This window comes from Diaphorina citri, unplaced genomic scaffold (assembly GCF_000475195.1).
Source record: "Diaphorina citri unplaced genomic scaffold, Diaci psyllid genome assembly version 1.1 scaffold95875, whole genome shotgun sequence".
NCBI classification, from domain to species: domain Eukaryota; kingdom Metazoa; phylum Arthropoda; class Insecta; order Hemiptera; family Psyllidae; genus Diaphorina; species Diaphorina citri.
In genome coordinates, this window is record NW_007472833.1 from 1 (window position 1) to 316 (window position 316).

A 316-nucleotide genomic window follows, 5' to 3' on the forward strand; every position below is an offset into this window, starting at 1 on the left:
TGCACTACTCTCCAAACCAGAAACAATGTTCAGTTGTGTTCGTGAACTGCGGAATACAATTCCATCCAATGACTTCACTGTGTCTGTCAAAGTTAGGTTACTCGGTAGCATAGAGAAGACAATACACCTGTGTCAGCAGCTTGAGAAGTGTGGAGTCAGCTTCATTACAGTACATGCTAGGACAGCTGCCCAGAAACATGAGCCAATAGACACAAAAGCTCTAAGAATACTCAAAGATCATGTCAGTATCCCAATCATAGCTAATGGAGATGTATTCAGCCTTAGAGATGCAGATAGGTTGTATGAATCAACCAAG

General features: G+C 42.1%; 1 protein-coding gene across 1 annotated transcript; it reads left to right on the forward strand.

Annotated features, from left to right (window-relative positions):
- Nucleotides 1–6: 6 nt before the first annotated feature.
- Nucleotides 7–310, forward strand: LOC108254434 (uncharacterized tRNA-dihydrouridine synthase-like protein C45G9.2; the record flags this gene model as incomplete). The annotated part of the gene is made up of 1 exon (XM_017449423.2): nt 7–310. A coding segment is annotated over exon 1 (285 nt), but the record flags the coding sequence as incomplete, so codon positions are not given.
- Nucleotides 311–316: the final 6 nt, after the last annotated feature.